At 38.7% G+C, this 18,915-nt stretch overlaps 1 protein-coding gene across 1 annotated transcript; it reads right to left on the reverse strand.

Annotated features, from left to right (window-relative positions):
• Nucleotides 1-15,617: 15,617 nt before the first annotated feature.
• TMEM74 (transmembrane protein 74) lies at nucleotides 15,618-17,324 on the reverse strand. Its single transcript, XM_081258442.1, has one exon. It carries the CDS (start codon nucleotides 16,886-16,888, stop codon nucleotides 15,971-15,973), a length of 918 nt encoding a protein of 305 aa, XP_081114568.1. The 5' UTR covers nucleotides 16,889-17,324; the 3' UTR covers nucleotides 15,618-15,970.
• Nucleotides 17,325-18,915: the final 1,591 nt, after the last annotated feature.

Below are 18,915 nucleotides of genomic sequence, written 5' to 3' on the forward strand. Positions count from 1 at the left end.
TGACACCTGAAGCATTTGAAACATACTTTCTAGACACCCATCAGAGAATTCAATGAAAGATCAGAAATTCAGCAATTTTGTAAGAAGCTTACTTGAAAACAATCGATATTTAAGAGTCAGCTGGAGAAGCATGCTAACTATTCAATCCTCAAGATAATTCTGGCTCCATTCCTTAATTAAGTTATTATCAGAAAGCAACTTGGGCTGTAGTATCCTAGTTTTCTGAAAAACCTATCTTCCTTTTGGACTTAATGATATGAAGAATATTTCTTAGCCTCACTAAAATAATTTTCCATTATGTTACTCACTGGCCTTTATCTAAAGATCCACATGATAATACCTCCTAAAATTTTGCACAAGGAAATGTTTCTCTGTCTAAATTAATATCTAGACTTTCTTTTTATCAGGTACTTCATAACTGTGATCCAATATTCTTCACTCTGTTTTTCACTTTGTTTAATAGAAACCTCAAGGTTAACTTTTAAGCTTTTATTGTGGCTATTGACTAACTTCAGGTATTCCCTTGCTTTCCTTCTGATTGATTTTGAATATTATTAAGCTTTGGTTTACATCACAATTGTATTGACCCTCTTTGAAATAGATGAGATGAGAGTATAGTGACCATATATCCTGGACTTTCCAGGGATATTTTGATTTCAATGGCTTTATTTTTTTTACTTGATGGTAACTAATTAAAATCTAACAATATACGTCCACATTCTCATATTCATAAAATTTTTTCATGAAAATAAATTCACTCACCATTGAAAATTTGAAAGACCCTGGGTCCTAATTTTGGGTTAAGAGAATATTGTCACATAGCTTTATATCATAAATAAACCCAACCTCATTCTAGTACTCCAGACTCATATTTCCACTGACCATTAGACACCTTCACTTGGATGTCCCCCACATACCTCAAACTCAGCATATCTTTTTTCCACCAAACGTAGTGCTTTTTCCTATGCTTTTCATAACTTGGTCAGTGACAAATTATCCAAGTGATTTCTCTCAATTGCTCCACCCTATTCAAATCAGTCATTAACTTTATCTAATCTTTGAAATGCCTAATATATTACCTCCTCTCAGTTTCTTCCTTCACTCTTCAAGTTCATCATTTCTCCTTGGCCCCTTTCTGTTGTTTCCCAACAGTCCTTACCCACTTTTCCAATCTGATCTCTACCCCATTATCTGAGTTTTCTTTCTAAAACTAAATTCTGATTATGTCATTTTTCTTTTTAAGAAAATCTCAGTATTTCCTCCATTATTCGTAGAATAAACTTCAGTTTACATAACCATGACATGTAGTTGTTGTTTCCTATCTCAATTTCTACCATTTACTCCCATAACACAAGTGTTTGTAGCTTTCATCCACAACCACTTCCCTCCTTCACTCACAACTCTTTTCAAGGACCCCCTTCCTCTAGCCAGTTTGGGAGAAATTAAAAGACGTCAGTGCATACCAGAGCTTACTTTTCTACTAATGCTAGCATCTACCTGCTGCTCTTAGGTCTAGTTCAAATCTTCACTTGCTTCGCTAAAGATCATGGAATTCTGGAACAACCGTCCCCCTCGACTGCTGGTGCCCCCACCATGTGGGCATCAGCAGAGGAGTAATGCCAAGGGGTCTTCCCTTCTCTTCTATGTCCTACCCTTAAATTCCCCATGGCTCCACTAATATGAGGCTGTTATATATGGCTGACTTGTATGAAAGGCTTAAAGACATTGAGAGAGAACATACAGAATAATTAGGACTAGGGACCAGCTTAATATTAAATATGCAGCATCGCTGATTTTCAAAACCCTTCTGCCATCTTTGCAACTGGGAATTTGTCAACAAGTAGACTTTTCCTTCTGAAGCCTCTAACCACTTTCTCGGGCCCTCTCCCTCTGTTCTTTTCTCCCTCTGTCCTTCTCTTTTCTTCCTAGATGCCTATAGCCAACTCTAAAGTTCCTTGTATTTATCATATAGAGTAGTTTTACTTTCCACTCACTCTCCCTGAGCAGGAAGAAGTTCAGTCTGTGAGTAACAAGCTACAAAGTGGGCCATTCCTTTTTAAAACCAGTACGGTTTAGCACAGTGAGAAAATAAATTAGTAATTTTCCTACTAATCTGTTTTTCTTTTGCAATTGGATAGAAATCAACAACAATAAAACCAACTTCTCAGAATAACTATAGGCCTCTTGGCAAATAAGAATATTTTTAAATTGTTAAACAGGTATTTCTCTTTCCGCTGACGTATATTCTGACACAAAACCTAAACTCATAAAAGCCCTAATAGGAGAGGAAGGAAAACTGATGAAGTACAGTTCAGACCAAATGATGCCATCTAGCTATCAAATAAATTATTCATCATAGCTATTTATATGGTGTAATCCTTATACTTACCTGACAATGTGCTGACGAATTCTTCTTTCTACTATATTTTCCTCAGTTGACTTATTCAAGTCTGAGAAGAAAGGTGAGAAAACAGTGGATTCTCTCTCTCTTCTTAGAAAGTACTTAGATTATGTATGTTATTCTAATTTGTAGATTTAAAAAAATAAATTATTATATTTACAGGAAGGAGAGTCTCATCTATGTGACTCCTTTAAAGGATGAGAGTATAAATATAATTAGGGAACAAACTGGGTCATCCAACTCTGCTTTATTATTTCATGAATCACTGAATCATAGGCCTGGCAGGGACCTTGAGAGTCACACCACCAATCTCAGCAAGAAGACATTATATATACCAGATGACCACCAATCCCATTTTTATTGCCTCACTGAGAACTTCCCACATTTTGCCTGATAACTCATTTTAGTGTAATAATCCTGGATATCAGAATAGTCTTTCCTAATGAATAACTGAATTCTTAATGTTGCTTTCTTACCTTCTTATATTAGCCCAGAGAAGTCTGTATAATTAGCTCATAATTTTCTCCAACTAAAAATTATTTTATTTTATTTTCTGGTTTCAAAAGATTTTCACAATCAGAGTATAGTTAAGTGGATGGGCTCAAATCCTGCTTCCACAGCTTACTCTCTGTGTGACCTTGGGGAAATTTTTAAACCTCTCCGTGCCTCAGTTTCATCATCAAACAGCACCTACTTCATAGGGTTCTTATGAGGATTAAATTAAATGAGTTAATATCTGTAAATCCCTTGAATAAATATTGGCATATAGTATTATAAAAAATATTTGTTAAAAAATTAAAAGCACTTTAAAAAATAAAAAGGAAAGAAAATTTAGAGAAAACAACAAAAGAACAAATCACCAGTAACCTCACTCTGGAGATAACTGTTTGCATTTTGATGTTTCCTTCTGTCCTATGTATATATAAATCACACAGATTGCACATGATTGGGATGATGCTATATTTGAGAAAAGGGTCTACATCATGAACTTTTTCATTTAATGTTATTTTATGGGCATATCCATAAAATATCTTTAAATATCTTTGAAAATATCTCAATATCCTTAAAAATCTTTGAAAATCATATTTAGGGGTTTTACAGCAATTCATTTTATGGGCTTACCCCATCTCAGCAATCCCCCTATTATTGAGCTATGAGATTATTTTCAGTATTTCCTTGTTTTAGCTAATGCAGTGATAAATATCTTTGTAAATAATTTTTTATCTACCTCCTTGAATATTTCTACTCTAAGTTTTCTTGAAGGGATATTTTGAAGACTTCAGGTACAAACTGTTAATTTGTGTTCCAGAAAGAAATGTATTAATTGATGCTCCTATGAAGCAATGTATGAGACAGCATCTCTCATGGCAACATTAAATATTACTTTTTTTTTTAAGAAGATGTTGGGGGTAGGAGTTTATTAATTAATTTATTTATTTTTGCTGTGTTGGGTCTTCGTTTCTGTGCGAGGGCTTTCTCTAGTTGTGGCAAGCGGGGGGCCACTCTTCATCGCGGTGCGCGGGCCTCTCACTATCGCGGCCTCTCTTGTTGCGGAGCACAGGCTCCAGACGCGCAGGCTCAGTAGTTGTGGCTCATGGGCCTAGTTGCTCCGCGGCATGTGGAATCCTCCCAGACCAGGGCTCGAACCCGTGTCCCCTGCATTAGCAGGCAGATTCTCAACCACTGCGCCACCAGGGAACCCCTAAATATTACTTTTAAAAAAGGAAAAACTTCCCAATTTAATGATAAAAATCATGTTTAAGATGCTAATTTCAATGTTTTGATTTCTGGTGGAAATGAATGTTCCTGAATATCAAAATTAGTGAATTTTTATTAAGTTATGCCTTAGTCTTTGGCTCTATAATTGGAAGTTATTGTTGTTTTACATTTTCCCTTGTGTCATGCTTTCTAACTTTAATCCACTTTGTGGCTCTCCTCTTGGGTTTTTTTCTTACCCTGATTTCCAAGATAAGAGGCTACTTTAGTATTGGGGCCAGACTACTTGTTTTGGCAAGAATTTATAAATCAGGAGAATTTATCATGTTCCTATTTATGCAAGTCATGAATAATCATCAAGTGACTGGTATGAGTAAGTATTAATCTAGATACTAGGAGGTAAGAGTGGTGCTTGCACTCCCAGAGTTTAAAGTCTAACTGGAGAGAAACGTCTAAGCCATGAAACAATTAGTGATCAATACAAGGCAGCCTACACTGGGTGAATTGTGGAATACAGATATAGAGACTAAGTGCTATGGTCATTTAAAGAAAGGAGAGATCAATGATGATGTGAGTAATCATCAATGAGGTTGGCCTTGGCAAAGGGAAGGACAGGCAGTTCAGGTGAAAAGAACTACAGAAGTAAATGGCAGCTTAGTATAGATACAAAGAGCATGGATTTTTGTGTCAGACTTGGGTGGGAAGTCTCAGCTCCACCATTTACTACCTTTAACCTTAAGCAAGTTTATTAACCAAACTCTAGGTTTGAACCCCAACCCTGCCATTTATGAACTTTGTGACAAAGCTAATCATTGGGGCAAACTAATAATTTCTTGGTAATGGTAAATCTAAGTTTGCTCATGGATAACATCAGGGTAATCAGAGTACCTACCTCATAGCATTGTTGTGGGGATTAAATGAGTAAAATATGAAAACAGGGGCCTGGCACAGTATAAGCACTCAATAGTGTTAGTTTTCATCATTAACCTCTTTAAGCATCAATTTAGTAAATCACTTGTTTTTATGATGTAATAATGATTTTCCACCATAATAGATAACTTGGTGTTTTGATTGAGAGAATTGGACAGATTTGTTACTGCAAAGGAGAAAAAGAAACTGGAACTGGAGGTTTTTCCCCAAATCATTATGCACATCTTATATTTTGAAGTGGAACGCTTGGCTCTTCTCTCAAGGTCAGTTTAATTATAGCCCACATCCACTGTTAATTGTAGCCCACATCCACTGACCTATGTCTCTCTCCATTTGGGCTTGAGAGCCTAATTTGTCTCTGCAAGACCCAAAGTCAGTTGACTTTTTAAAGATCAAATTCAGTGCTCTCATTAATACATCCTAAATAAAAGATGTAATTAACATTCCTAAAAATGAGAATGTTAATTTAAAAAGTAATTAAGTAAAGGAGTTAATTAAAGTACCAATTAGGTAAAGAAGTATTATATTAGCAACACTAAAGAGGATGAAAGGATTTAGAAAAATCAAAACTCTAAGTGTGAAGGTTTTAAAATATAGACACACTTTTTTTGACACTCCTCCCTTCATAAGGTGGAGCCTAGTTCCCCTTTCCTTGAATGTAGGCTGGATTTAGTAGCTATATAGAATGTGGTGGAAGGGACAGTGTTTGACTTCTGAAACTTGGCCATAGGAAACTTTGCAGCATCCCCCTTCTATTTAGTATCACACTCTTTAGGGGAACCCAGCAGTCATGTTTTAAGGAACCTCAGGAGGCCCTATGGAGAGGTCCATATGTTAAGAACTCAAGGTCTCCCACCAACAGCCAGCACAAACTTGCCAGCATTGTGAATGAGCCATCTTGGAATTGACTCCTCCAGTCCCAGTCAAGCCTTAAAATGCTGCAGCCCCAGCCAATATCTTTTTTTTTTTTTTTTTAGTTTCTGCTTTATAACAAAGTGAATCAGTTATACATATACATCTGTTCCCATATCCCTTCCCTCTTGTGTCTCCCTCCTTCCCACCCTCCTTATCCCACCTCTCCAGGCGGTCACAAAGCACCGAGCTGATCTCCCTGTGCTATGCGGCTGCTTCCCACTATCTATCTACCTTACATTTGGTAGTGTATATATGTCCATGCCTCTCTCCCGCTTTGTCACAGCTTACCCTTCCCCCTCCCCATATCCTTAAGTCCATTCTCAAGTAGGTCTGTATCTTTATTCCTGTTTTACCCCTAGGTTCTTCATGACATTTTTTTTAATTCCATATATATGTGTTAGCATACGGTATGTCTTTCTCTTTCTGACTTACTTCACTCTGTATGACAGACTCTAGGTCTATCCACCTCATTACAAATAGCTCAGTTTCATTTCTTTTTATGGCTGAGTAATATTCCATTGTATATATGTGCCACATCTTCTTTATCCATTTCATCCGATGATGGACACTTAGGTTGTTTCCATCTCCGGGCTATTGTGAATAGAGCTGCAATGAACATTTTCGTACATGTCTCTTTTTGAATTATGGTTTTCTCGGGGTATATGCCCAGTAGTGCCCAGCCAATATCTTGACTGCAACCTTATGAGAGACCCGAGCCAAAACCACACAGCTAACCTCCTCCCAAATAATAAAAGTTTAGTTTTAAGTCATTAAGTTTGGGGATAATTGAACATGATATACGATGAGATACTTAACCTAATTCACTTGAGAAAAAAACAAGTCAAATACTCATAGTTAATTAGAGGGAAATTTTGTTAAGCAAAATTGAAGAAAATAATTGGAAAATATCAATCAGGAAATTGACTACAACCAGGTCACACATTTTGGCAGAGACTAGCTAGCTGTCCATCAGAGCCATTTCTTCTTTTTCCTGGATATTACTGCTGGATGACATTTCACATCTAACTGCTGGGAAATGCAGTTAGATGTGGCAGTAAGGTTGAGTGCTAACCAACTGAAATGAAAGCCTCCATGCTGTCTCTTTTTCTCTCTGCTGGCTAAATATTGACAACCAGGGTGATCTCGGAAGTCACATGCTGAAGATGACAGAGCCCCTATCAGCATAGGTTCCTGATAACTGTGGAGCAGAGAGCACCCTGCACTGCCCACACTCACCCCAAACCTTGCTAATGGAGGATTTGTCATCTTCATTGTGGCTTCAAAGTTCTTCTTGGGCAGTGGATTAGTCAGTGTTTTCCAGAGAAACAGAACCAATAGATGATAGATAAATTAGTGTAGACACAGATATTTAGAAAGAGATTTATCATGAGGGATTAGCTCATGCACTTACAGAAGCTGAGAAGTCCCACAGTGTGCTGACTTAAACTGGAGGCCCAGAAAAGCTGATAGTGTAGTTCCAGCCCACACACAAAGGCCCAAGAACCAGGGGATCCAATGGTGTAAGTCCCAGTCTGAGTCTGAAGGCCCAAGAACCAGGGGCACCAATGTTGGAGGGCAGGAGAAAATGGATGTCCCAGCATAAGTAGAGAACAAATTCACCCTTCCTCTACCATTTTGTTTTATCCAGGTCCTCAACAGATCGGATGATGCCCACCCACATTGGTGAGGGCAATCTTCTTTACTCAGACTTCCCATTCAAAAGTTAGTCTCTTCTAGAGACATCCTTACAGACACATCCAGAAATAATGTTTTACCAACGATCTGGGCATCATTTAGTCCAGTCAAGTTGACACATAAAATTAACCACCTGCTTAATTCAGCCACCAGATTGGGGAGGGAAATGAACAAAAGTATGCAGCTTTCTTAACTACTTCATCCAGGAAGTGATACACATCACTTTGCTCACATTCCATTGGTGCAAATTAGTCATTTGGCCTCACCTAAATGAAAAACAAGCTGGGGAATGTAGTACCCCATTGGGCCACTGCTCTCTAGCAACAACTCTACACAAAGGAAATGGGGTATGATCTTTGGTCAACCTGCCATGGTCTATCCCTTCTCCTTACACACAGAGCATACTCAACTCCCAAGGGGGATGACTAAAAGGTCCATCTAGATATTGCCTCCAGCTCCAAGTCCAACACCTCCAGGATGTGCACAGTCTTCTGCATAAGATTTGGATATCTCTTCTTGGTATCTAAAAAACTGGAAACTAGGAAGACAAGTTATCCCACATATACAATATAAAATGATGGTAGAAACAGGGACATGATAATCATATCATTGATCCATAGAAATGCTGAAACTCTGTCAGGTATTATACAGTCCTTTTGTCCTAGGGGGTGGGTAAATTCCTTGATTAGGCTCTGTTCAGATTTCTGGAAGAAATTCACTTGTCTGCTATTCCCCAAAGCTCCTGTTCAAGCTTCCAGGAGTTTGTTTCTTCCTTGCCTTTTTTGGTCTCATAAAATGCATATTCAGGAGTATGCCCTCCTTAGGTCCTGTATAAATGTTCAGGACTGCTTCCTGCTAGCACAAGTATTGGGGCCCAAGTGTTGTTTTTTAAGGCTCAAATAGTTAAGGGCTTCTTTGGCAATAAAATTCCTTCAGCAACTTAGACTTCTCTGCTACTTGCTTCCATTAGTTTCATGTGCCATTAACCATACTCAAAATTTTCCTGCCTCCAGCCCGAATAGTTTCCTAGCTTCTTGACCCCGGCTTCTCTTTCTCAGCCTAGTGATGGCTCTTTTGATATTATCCAAAACAGCTATGCCCTTAATATGATCTTTGATATAAGGTTGTGTCATTAAAGAAACTTTTTCTCTCGAAATCTCTCTCAGCCTCATCTATTACTGTTTAAAATCTAGCAACCCCTTTTATTCTGTTTGCAACCAGGTCCTGCCTTTGCCCTCTTCCTTCTCTGTGACCCCGGTTTCTCTGCTATGGATCCACTCAGCAGCAGGGGCATTGCTGCCTATGCCATTTAAGCATCAAGGGAAATGAGTTTAATTTTTGGCAATTGTTCTAAATGTCATCTGTATTCCAAACAGTTAATTTTCCTAATTTGGCAGAATGTGGGCAGTTCAAATAGAATTCAAAGGTAAATTTAATATAAGCACACAACACTCAGGTCTAGATAAATAGCAGTGAAGAACAGCCTTTTGCCAGAGTGCTCATGGAATAGAATCATTTAAGTTTTAACACTATGAATGTAAAAATATATATATTTTTCAACCAAATAAAGGGATTTTGTTGGACTTTTCTATGGCAAAACTGTTCTATTCAAAAAGATAACTGAGTTTTCTGCCACATAGCATGCTGATGATTGGAACTATGGCTATTCAAGGTACGGAAGATTGTGGTACAAGATATTAGCCCACAGTTGGCTTCACAATTAAGCAAAAGACAGTCTTCCAGATTGATTTTCTGTCTCATGAAGGGAAATATAATTTTCTTTCTTGGACATATCTACGATGGTAGAAATAAAAGACCTGCAAATTAATGGTTTCCACATAGCTGATGATGCTGGTGAAGGAAGAGAGAGGAGAGAAAAGGAAGAGGAGGATAAGAAGAGGAAAAGAGAAGAAGAAGGAGAAAAGGAAAAGAAGAAAGAAGAGGAAGAGATTATCTTGGATCCTGGTGATGACCCAATACAGTGATTTGTCAGTAGTACTGAATCAACATGATCATGGTTCCCAAGTACTTCCAAAAACCCAGGTTCTGCTGTTACAAAGCAGCCCACTAAAGATAATGTCGATCTAATGATAGAACACCAAACAGGATTTCTCTCTCAGCCTTTGTCTCATTTATCTTAAGTTTCATCAGAGTCCTGCAAAGTAAACAGTATCATTCCTGTTCTACAGATGAAAAAACCATGGCTCAGATGTGTGCCATTTCAGGGCACATATTAGAAATGTATTTCCTGGCATGAGTCGGACTATGTAACTAGTCCTGGCTAACAAGTTGTGAGGTGGTACAATGCCTGTTGAGACCTTTCAGATTCTTTTTCCCTCTAGCTGGACAACCAGTAACATTTGAAAAGGTAGTTGCATCAGATTGGGTCCCTGAGAGCCTCCCTGCTGACCTGTCAGGGTCAGGTAGCAAGAGACTATGGAGTTGTAGCAGCATCGTGTAGCTCATTCTGAATGACCAGAGGTAGTTAACTAAAAAAATGTCTTCTAGCAAAAAATACATATGAAAAAAGACTAGATTTTCTTTCTTTATAATAGATAAGAATCTTGATCCAATTTTTGTTTTAAATGAGTGGAGCAATATACGGGGCTTCATTTCAAATTGTCGCTTTAGGATTCTCAACCTTGACAGCAGTTATATGAAATAAGGATAAAATTCCACTTAATTATATAAATTCATATCCACCTCTCAAATGAAAATAGAGATCAAAATTAGATTAAAAAATGATTAAGAACAGGGGCACAAGCTAATCCAGTATTTGTTTCTCACCTAAAAGCTTTCTAGATTTTTTAGGTGTTTTTAAAATATCTATTCCTGTGTTTTTTGAGTAATTTAGAGAAACCCAAATAGCTTTCATTATTTCATATAAAGTAGAAAAAAAAAGGCATAGTTTATATTGTCCAATGATATGGTAGCAAGAAGAATGTTATGCTTGAATCAGGGGTTAATATTACTTCTAATTTTTTTCGACAGATAATTTGAAATATAATTTTAAAAGATCAAATCAGCATTAAAGATTCAGATTTAAATGAAAGTTAACAAACACAATAAAACATCTTAATAAATAGTTTTATTTTTAAATGATATGACACACTTGCTATTAACATATATGGCATCAAATGCCCTAATAAAAAGCCAAGAACCTTAATAACTGCCCTTTTAGAATATCAAAAACAAATAATCAACATCAAATTATTTTTCTTGTTTGGCAAGAACAGTAAAATTTAAAGCACGATGAGAACCATAAAACTAAAACTCTCAGTACACTATATAGAATAACCTATCTTTGCTTTCTTGTATGACATTTGTTTGGAGCCTAGCTAGGAAGCATGAAGATGGTAGTGGGAAAACAAGGCTGGCTCTTCCTGAAACACAGGAGAATTAATAAAGCAGAGGAAAACACTGTCTGCTACTCACATTTCCCTGAAATAAAATAATAATCATGGTAAAATGATTTCTCAATATCCCACACTTTTATGAGCCTAAAATTGGGAGGTTAAAAATGTAAATTAAACATCTGCAGGAAGCTGAATAACCAAAACAATCCGTATAATTATGGCATCTCATTCTGAGGTTGATTGCAAATTCTTCATTGATGACCTGTGAGAGACTTCTCTTGTCCTTAAAGTCAACATTAAGGCATGCCAAGTTTCCTATAAGAAAATTATTCTAATGATAGCTTTAAATATTACAGTTCTATAATTATAAAATATTCTCCTAGTAAATACATAGACTTGAGTGTACATAAACTTCCACACTAACAAACAGAAATGATAGACAGGTACACTCTTAAAAGTAACCCATGGATTTTTGAAATCAATTTTTTATGTTTAAAATAACATCTTACTTTTTACAGTGCTAGTGCACAAGTCAGGCAAATTACTTCCCAAGGCTTATGCCCATACAAAAGTTGGAAGGAAAGAATATTATAGAATACTATGAACCATAAAATTATATGGCTGAAAATCAGCTGAAAGCCGATATGTTAATTCTCTTTACAAACCATTTTATACTGAGAAAAGCCAGTGAGATTTCATCATAATTCTTTTTATTGTGGTCATTCTTTATTCCCAATTCTGGGAAAGGTTAAACCCCATTACAGAGAACTATAAGGATCTGTCTTATTCCTTTGTCACAGTGGAATATAGTTGGTGGTATAAAATCTTGCTGAGTAGGTGAACCACTGGTGAAGGTTGTGAATCTCTTTGTCAGACCACATTTTTGTGGTAGCAGTTATTGCTGCAACGGAATCTGACCTTCAGATTGAAAAACCTTCTCCTAATATATACATAGAACATTTTTTGTTTAACTTTATATGAATAATCCAGGTTTTGCATGTGCCTGTCATTGCACGTGTGAAAGATGAAGGCTAAAATGTTCAAATCTTCTTGCCCAGAATTTTTGCCTCTCACAAAGAAGTAACAAAAAGTAGAGCCACTTGGATTCACACCTTTAATTCCTGATATTCAACTGACATAATTCTCACTCGTTCATTTATCCTTATGCCCAGCAGCAAAGGGAAGGCACAAATGAATTTGGTAGGGCAGTCTCTTTATCTAAATTTGCACCTCGAAGGACATGTGCCAGTACTGGTCCAGTTGGGTCCCTAAAACAATTAAGTATGAGAGGGATGGACTCATATTTTAAGCAGACAGTAAAGCATGTGAGACTGATAGCAAGGCAAGTAGCTAGGTAGTATAGCATCAAGGGGCATGGCAGTTTTGTGGGTAAAAACACCCACAGCCACCAAGAATTTCATGGTTCCAAGCAGTCCTGTAATCCTCTAAAGTACAAACCATCTATGAAATGGGGAGCCTGGAGAAAAGACGTTCTCCTTATGAGGGATACAGGACATCCCATGAGATGGTCTGCTTTAGGGGCTCCAGATGGCTAAAGGGACACACAACATTGCAAAGAAATCACGGCAGCTCTGCCACAAATGGTTTAAGGTGAACTAAAAAGGAACAGTTTTTATTAAAGTCATTAAGACAATTAAACTGTCCATTAGCAGCCTGTAGATCCCGGTAGTCATAGAGAAAGGCAGCTTTCTTTGTGGTCCTCACCGCTTTGGGTCTCAACGCTGAACAATGAGCTGTCTTCTTTTAAGATTAGGAAGGTGACTCTAAGTTTAGTTTTCTAAAACCTGGTAAAAAGTTAAAGACCTAAACTATGGACCTCTGCAAAAAGAGTTCTGCTTCTCCAGGTCTAGCAATAAAAGCGCTCATAGATAACAACCAGCACCATGTTAAAGAGATAGGCATAAAGTCACAAATCCCCAGGAAGGATCCAAGACCAACACCGTAGCTATGGCCTGTTGAGTTACTATAACAGTATCACCTGATGTTGCCAAAGTACTTCTGAATAAGTATATTTAGAGTCCCAAACCCTCTTTATCAGATTGGAAACAACAGCGTCTAAAGTTCAGGGGTTTTTGTTGCCTGTGTTACCATCACTTTAAATTCAGTTAATCTCTGTCTTGAATTTAGGCACTGACAGGATGAACTAGAGCTTCACAGCTGAATACCTGGGGAAATCATAACTGATTAAGGCAGTTGTCTAAATCATGTCAACACAGCACTAGAGGAGACACCCAGATGATGTTCTGAATTGGTTCCTTTTGGAGTAATGGTCTGCCCACATAAAAGGAGAAGGTAAAAGAGATATGCCCTATATATCTGCCCTATGTACGAGCAGATTTAAATAATGTTGAAATAAGTAAGCATATACTTATTATATTTCAATTTTAAAATTTTAAGGAAGAAAGGGAAGAAATATATTCTGATTTAAGTCTTTTTTTCCCTGAATACTTTTTCCTAATTGGGATATATACATATATTTATATGAATATATATGTAGGAATATATATCCTTTAGATCACATCAGAACTCTATGTAGTTTGGTAGCACTACAAGATTCATTAAATGCTTCCAAATGAAGAGCTTTGACTTTTTCTCCTTTATCATCAGTTTTACAGAACTGAAAAAATGTCCTAACACCTGATTCTCAAATTTGTCTTTCTTCAGAAGCTGAAAATCAGGCTGCTCATTAATTGTTTAAGTCTGCAATTTGACTAATTAATCCTGTTTCATCAATAAATAAAAACAAAACTCAGCTGATGCCATTTAGCATCTCCGAATAAACATGTATTTTTTAAAAGTATATTTTAAAAAAAAACACAGCTCAGACCTACTCACGAAGCCAGGGAGATCATTCCCTTATTGCCTCAACGTCACGCAAAGTAGATCCTCAAGCAGGCTAGAATCTGAAAATTTATATATAAACCTTCAGAATCTGAAATTTATACTGCTGTTAAGCCGGCCTCAACACACGAGAGTCACGGTAAAACAAAAGTTTCTTCAAAAAGCAGTAGAAAACAGAAATCATGTCTATATTATACCAATTATTTCCAAATCAATTAATAGTCTGTTACATAGGATAAGGTAATCCAGCTACATCCAGCTTCCTCTGATGTCCATATAATTTACCATTTTAACCTAATAATTCTTTCACACACCTGTCCTCACTATTTTTATTATCCTCTGATCTTCTCTTTTTGCATTTCGCTTTAACCCTTACTAACACATAGTGTACCTAACTCATCAAATCAATCTGACACCCACAAGAGCTCATCTACATAAATATCCTGACTCACACACTCTGCCAGCCAAAGTCACCCACATATTCCACAGTCTTCAATAACAACAAAAACTTCAGACATTAGAATTAGGCTTTAGAATCTACAAAGAAATCACTTTCTCACCTCCCCTTCCCTGCCCTCCCACCCCAATTCCCAGCTCCGGTCCTCTTTAAGAATGGCCCCACTGATCCTGGTAACACAGTAATGGAAACTAAAACAACTTTTGAAGTGGGAAGTTGGAGACCTCAGAGAAGAATTCTAAAATGCAAGATATTTCTGAGGCTGCATTCCCCATCCCCTTCTTGAACCATAACCGTACCAAGACACTGAGTTAGCATGGATGCTAGGTGTGTGTTTTACAAAGTTTTTACTGTTTTGCTCATGGTGCTTCTAATAAAGCAAGTTTGAATTCATGAGGCAAGATCTCACAAGTACTCAGGGCCTGGATATTAGGTGCTCAGAATGATGCCTAGACCATTGTTAGGGGGAGGTGAATTCTGGTGAGGAGTGCAGTTCCCACTGAATCAGTGTGCTTAGTCTGTCTCTCTGTCTTCTCATTTTAATTTTTTTGGCTGTGAGCTTAAGGACTGCTGCCATCCTGGGGCAACGACTTGTTGCTTGGCCTGAGTAAGTGACACCAGTTTCTAGGCACGGTCCCCAAGAGTCTAGCTGCACTTGTATTGGAGGTCTTCTCCAAGCAACAACAAAATGTCACCTGGGAGTGTGCCTGAGCCAATCATGACTCAACCTGCCTAGATGTTTAGATATTTGGATATAGGATAAAAACATCTTATGCTTAAAAAAAACAAAACAAAACTTATGCTTGCCTCTCTGTTGTGAGAACCAGGAAGGACTTCAAGAGCGTGCATAACCAGTATTATAGCTAAATCACAAACAGAAAATGAAATTTATATCAGCAATTAATTTTACTTCATCTAGAAAATGGGCGTGTGACACTGCCTAATATCTGACACTACCATTCTGGGTTAAATTCAGATTGTTTGATTTATATAATTTTATTTTACTAGAAAGTTTATTCTAATGACTTAGTTACCACTTCTGTGTACTGGAATAGTTTTGAATATAACATATGTGTTTTTGCATTTTTTAATAATCAGTATCCTCAAGCTTCAAAATATTCAAAGTCAAAACCCCATATTTTAGTGTTTAGCCAAATTATAGGAAGAATAAATTTAGCAAGAAAATGGATAAGCACCTTTGAGAATTAAATGTAAGCCTTATTATGTGATTAGCACTTACATTCTTTTTCACAAAATAGGTTGCTAATTGATCCTACACTTCCTAGAGTCCAAAGAATAATATCCCATATCATGTAAAAGAAATCGTTTGCACACTGGATTGTTAGAAATATTTTGCTATAGAAGTAGAAGCTGATGGCCATTACAGATTAATTACTCTTGGCTCTTGAGGACTGGTGAAGCTGGTTGTGGTTTCTTAATGCATCTTACATGGCTTTTCTTCTAAATAAAAGTACATAGAGAACAAAAACACTCACTGGCTGTTCGTTTGGGAAACAGACTTTCCTCTCCAGGCAAAGCACTGTTAATTTTAAGAAATGTGTTGTGTTTTGTTTTGCTTTGCTTTGTTCAGTTCATATAAAATGCCAAGGCAGACTCTCAAAAAGTTCACAACCAGAATTAACTCTGTACAGCAAGAGCATCTTCCTCTACCAAGGACAGCTCCAGGGTGTTTTCATTAGTGCTAGTTTTCATCCTAAAGTTGAAGGAACCGTAGAGTTTCGCAGACTCTTTGGAAGAGGCAAACCTGTCACGCCGATACAGCTCCCCCTTCCACATGGACATCATTAGCAAACAGGAAAGAACGACCCCCCCAAGCGTGAGAAGGCAGAGGCCGGCAATCACACAGCGGTCCAGGTGAGCCCCCAGCCTCGCGCTCTCCTTCTCCAGACGTTCCATCTCCCGGGCCGGCACAGTGTTGGGATCCACAGTCACATCCCGTGGGACAACGTAAGAGATGATCACCAGCAAGATGCCAGTGACCAAGAACAAGATGGCGCTTACGAAACCATAGTCTACTGACTTCCCTGAAGAGGTGGCTTCCGAGCTTGTATCATCTTCATCTTCGGATATCAGCGATATGGCAGCCTCGGGGGACCACTCATTTGGATTTCCCCAGCCAAGGTCTCCCAGGTGCTTACTCCCTTTTGCTGAAGGGGAGCGCCGGTTCCTTCGCTCCAGGTTGACATTCTCATCCACATAGGTAAAAGAGGTTTCTAATTCCTGGCTACAGCAGTTGCAGACTTTCTGTTCTGCTGTTATTTGGTTGTTCCCTGAGTTGAGAAGCCCTGGTGGCAAGAAGTCTGGCTGAATAGCACTGTCTTGCAGTGAGGGGGAAGGGGATGCTGGAGAAGGGCTAAGTTTAGACCCTTCCATCTCTGGTGCTCTTGATGTCGACGTACAGTGTCTCTGGCAGCAGAGAGCAGCTTTAGTGGCTGCTGCATCTGCCTGGTCCCTGGGAAGCCCTCCTGAACTCCAGTCCACAGCATCACACAGGGCTGCCTGGCTGCTCTTCTTAGCAAGATAGTGGAGCTCCATTGGAGCTAGTCAGACATCCCCCAGCAGCTTCCAGAAAGTCTGCCAGTAGCAACGCAGTTAGATAAGAACCCAACAGGAGCTAAGGCCGTACCACCAGCAGTATTGCTCCTGAGGCCCTCATCTCCTTTGTAGCCACAGGTCTTGACACTTCAGCCCCAATTCCTCCTAAAAGAGGTAAGAGAAAGGAGAGGCTACCTAGTGGTGGGAAAGTGTGAGAAGGGCAAATCCTCTGACTTATCACAGGGATTAACACTGAGAAATTTAGGTCAGGGTAGAAAAGGAACATGGAGGAAGTGGTAGTGTCTCTGAAGAAAGCATTGCCGTCACCAAGCCAAATTTATCCAAGGACTCACACATTTCGGTGACAGGATCCCTCAAACGAGAAGGCAGGTTTCCTGCATAGAGATACAAATGAGAAAAGCAGGGACCTTTTTTAGCAGAGCTGCTGATTTTCTGAAGAACCTAGGGAAGCACAGACTTCTCAACAATTCAGTTAAATTATAAGTGTTTAGACTCTCTGTAGTTCAGAACAGATTCTAATACAGATTAGTGTTAGAGCATCACCATGGGTGAACCAATCAGTATGTCACTATCAGCTGGGCTCTGTTAGAGCTGGGGCTCAGCATTTTGACTGGGTAGCTCTGAAATGGGTGAAAGATGGCTAGCTTCATCAGCCACCCCTCCTAACCTTACACTTTGTATATCCAGAGACCCTAGTCACACAGCCCTGTTCATTGTGCTTCCATTCTCAGCTTACTGCTACATGGTGGTAGCATGTTCTGGACCCAAAAGTATGTAGACAACACACCTCATTGTGTGATCTCTGCAAAATACAATGGGCTAGCCCACTCCTACACACACACACACACACACACACACAGAGCTGCCTGCTCCGGGTATAGGTCTGCTACTCCCGCTCCTGGGTATGAGTTCCTCTCCCTCGGCACAGTTTGCTAACAAATGTGTACAGGAAATCAACTGTCTAGAAGTTTTCACAAATCCAATCTAGAAGTAAACTGAATAAAAGACAAATCATCAACCCACAGAGTCACAGTTTTGTTGAGGCAACTAGGTGGAAAGCTAGTTCCAAAGTTACCTCTGGAACTTTGTATCCGTGACATGTCCTCAGCCCCACCACATCAAGGCACATTTATGGGACAGACTTTGTGTTGAGCAGAAAACCACGTGCCCATCTTTCTCTGCCTCTGGCATCTTTCTGAGGAATAAAAATATACTTTCCACTATCACCAAGTACAGAGGTTTCAAGCAAGGGCCCCTTTTATTTTGCTTCCAAGTTCAGGTTAATAACTGATTTAACTCATGTCTTGGAGGCTTATTATGCTTCAAAATCCACATCCCAGCAGCTGGTAACCCACACAGAAACGCAGATAGGCTAACCTAAAGTCCACCTGGCAACTCATTTAAAATATGGGAGAGGAAATTTACATGTTTTCTGTTCTACATTAGAGTTTAACACACACACACACACACACACACACACACACACTTCTCTCCTATTATCGGCGTTTCTCTGCGGCTAAAACAGAAAAAAAACAAACCCAAAACAAAAGCAAACAAAAAAAATCAGGTGCAGGAAAAACACAACTGAACCAGAGCTTTCCTTTAGTAGGTGGACAGACCCCCACTGCAGTATCCCTCAGTGAAGGAAGCGATGATAACGCGTTTGACCAATTACTGAAATGAGAAATCATCTCGCAGTTCCCTCAAACATTAGGCGCTGTGATTAACCCTTGGCACAAATAACCCATCAAATTGGATTACTTTAGATAAAAATCGGCAGAGTCCCTTGTGGGACTTCCAATTTATAACATAGAGGGAGAGAAATCTCCACTTAATTCCCTTCTCCTGCTTCTTTTTCTCTTAAAAGAGAGACTCTGCTTGTTCCATCGGAACAAGCTGCACAGTCGATTTCCTTTGCAGCTCCGTTATCCGGGGCTTCCATTCTCAGGGGAGAATGGATAATCCCAGGGGACCAGCTAAAGGCTCTTTCCTTCAGTCTACTCCCT

This window comes from Mesoplodon bidens, assembly GCF_964165515.1.
Source record: "Mesoplodon bidens genome assembly, chromosome: 16".
NCBI lineage: Eukaryota > Metazoa > Chordata > Mammalia > Artiodactyla > Ziphiidae > Mesoplodon > Mesoplodon bidens.